The sequence below is a fragment of the Triturus cristatus genome, chromosome 7 (assembly GCF_964204655.1).
Source record: "Triturus cristatus chromosome 7, aTriCri1.1, whole genome shotgun sequence".
Lineage (NCBI taxonomy): Eukaryota > Metazoa > Chordata > Amphibia > Caudata > Salamandridae > Triturus > Triturus cristatus.
Window position 1 is genome coordinate 708,225,727 of NC_140590.1, and position 973 is coordinate 708,226,699.

Genomic DNA, 973 nt, shown 5'->3' on the forward strand with positions numbered 1-973 from the left:
GGTCCTGTCAAACAACATGGCGCCAATTATTGGCCGCTCACTTTGTGTCTGTAACATTCTAGATATTACAGAACATAGCGACTGCATTTGAATCTTACGGCTGCGCCTGCTCGCCAATTTGCGTTAGCGTGAAGCCTTTGTAGTCTTTCTTTTATGTCTACCTCCTTTAGAAGTTTGTTTTGTGGTCCGTTTTCCGTTTCCATAGGCAGGGCTCATTAGAGTAGGTTTGAGGGAAAGAATTGGAGGTGACACTCGCTTCTGTCAGCAGGGCTGGTCGCTGGTTGGCTCGTGGAAGCAGTCTGGTCGCTGGTTGGCTCGTAGGGAAAATGGAACCTTTGTGACAAGCTGCAGCGTGGACGTGCAGCAGCCGGAGTGCTTTTCAGGTGAACCCGAGACGCAGAGGCCGGCCCGGCGCTGACACAGCGGTTGAAAGTGTAGGAGGAAGCTGCAGAGTGCAGAGTCACGGCAGGGACCCGGGCAACGAGTGGGGGGGCCCGTCGGGGCGGAGGAGGCATGGCAGAGACCATGGTGAGTTCACGAGAGGGACAGTCTTTTAAATCATCCTCGTCATCATCAGAGTCCCAGCTCTGCCCCATGGAGTGAAGAGGTGTTACCTCTCTCATACGAGCATCAGGGCCCTTCTTAACCCCTTGTCCTATGTGGAATAGAGCCATATTGAAGAAGGCATGCATCTAAACAAATGAAAGTTTTAAATCAGATTTCTATAAATGCTGATTCAACTTTAACTTTCGATTTATATGTACAACAGTGGTTTTGGAAGGCAACCTTAGAAAAAGAGTTGTTTAAAAACAAACAATAATTGTTTAATAATCTTCGAAAGGATCTAATATCAGAAAGTATAATGCCCCTGTCGCTCTTCCGGGGACCAATGGCATCACTATAGTCCCTTGTCTATCCACGTTGAAGGTAGATGTCTTAAAATGAAACATTGTTATCGTTCTACCATATTTTT

At 47.3% G+C, this 973-nt stretch overlaps 1 protein-coding gene across 2 annotated transcripts in view; it reads left to right on the forward strand.

Moving 5' to 3' along the window:
- The first annotated feature begins 247 nt into the window (after positions 1-247).
- NPLOC4 (NPL4 homolog, ubiquitin recognition factor) overlaps positions 248-973 on the forward strand; it is a 453,775-nt gene continuing 453,049 nt past the window's right edge. Inside the window, exon 1 of one of the 2 annotated variants that reach the window (XM_085617373.1) lies at positions 248-528. In XM_085617373.1, coding sequence (XP_085473499.1) covers positions 514-528 — 15 coding nt within the window. In that variant the 5' untranslated portion in view covers positions 248-513. The remainder of the gene's footprint in view (positions 529-973) is intronic. The other variant, XM_085617374.1, reaches the window with a different exon arrangement.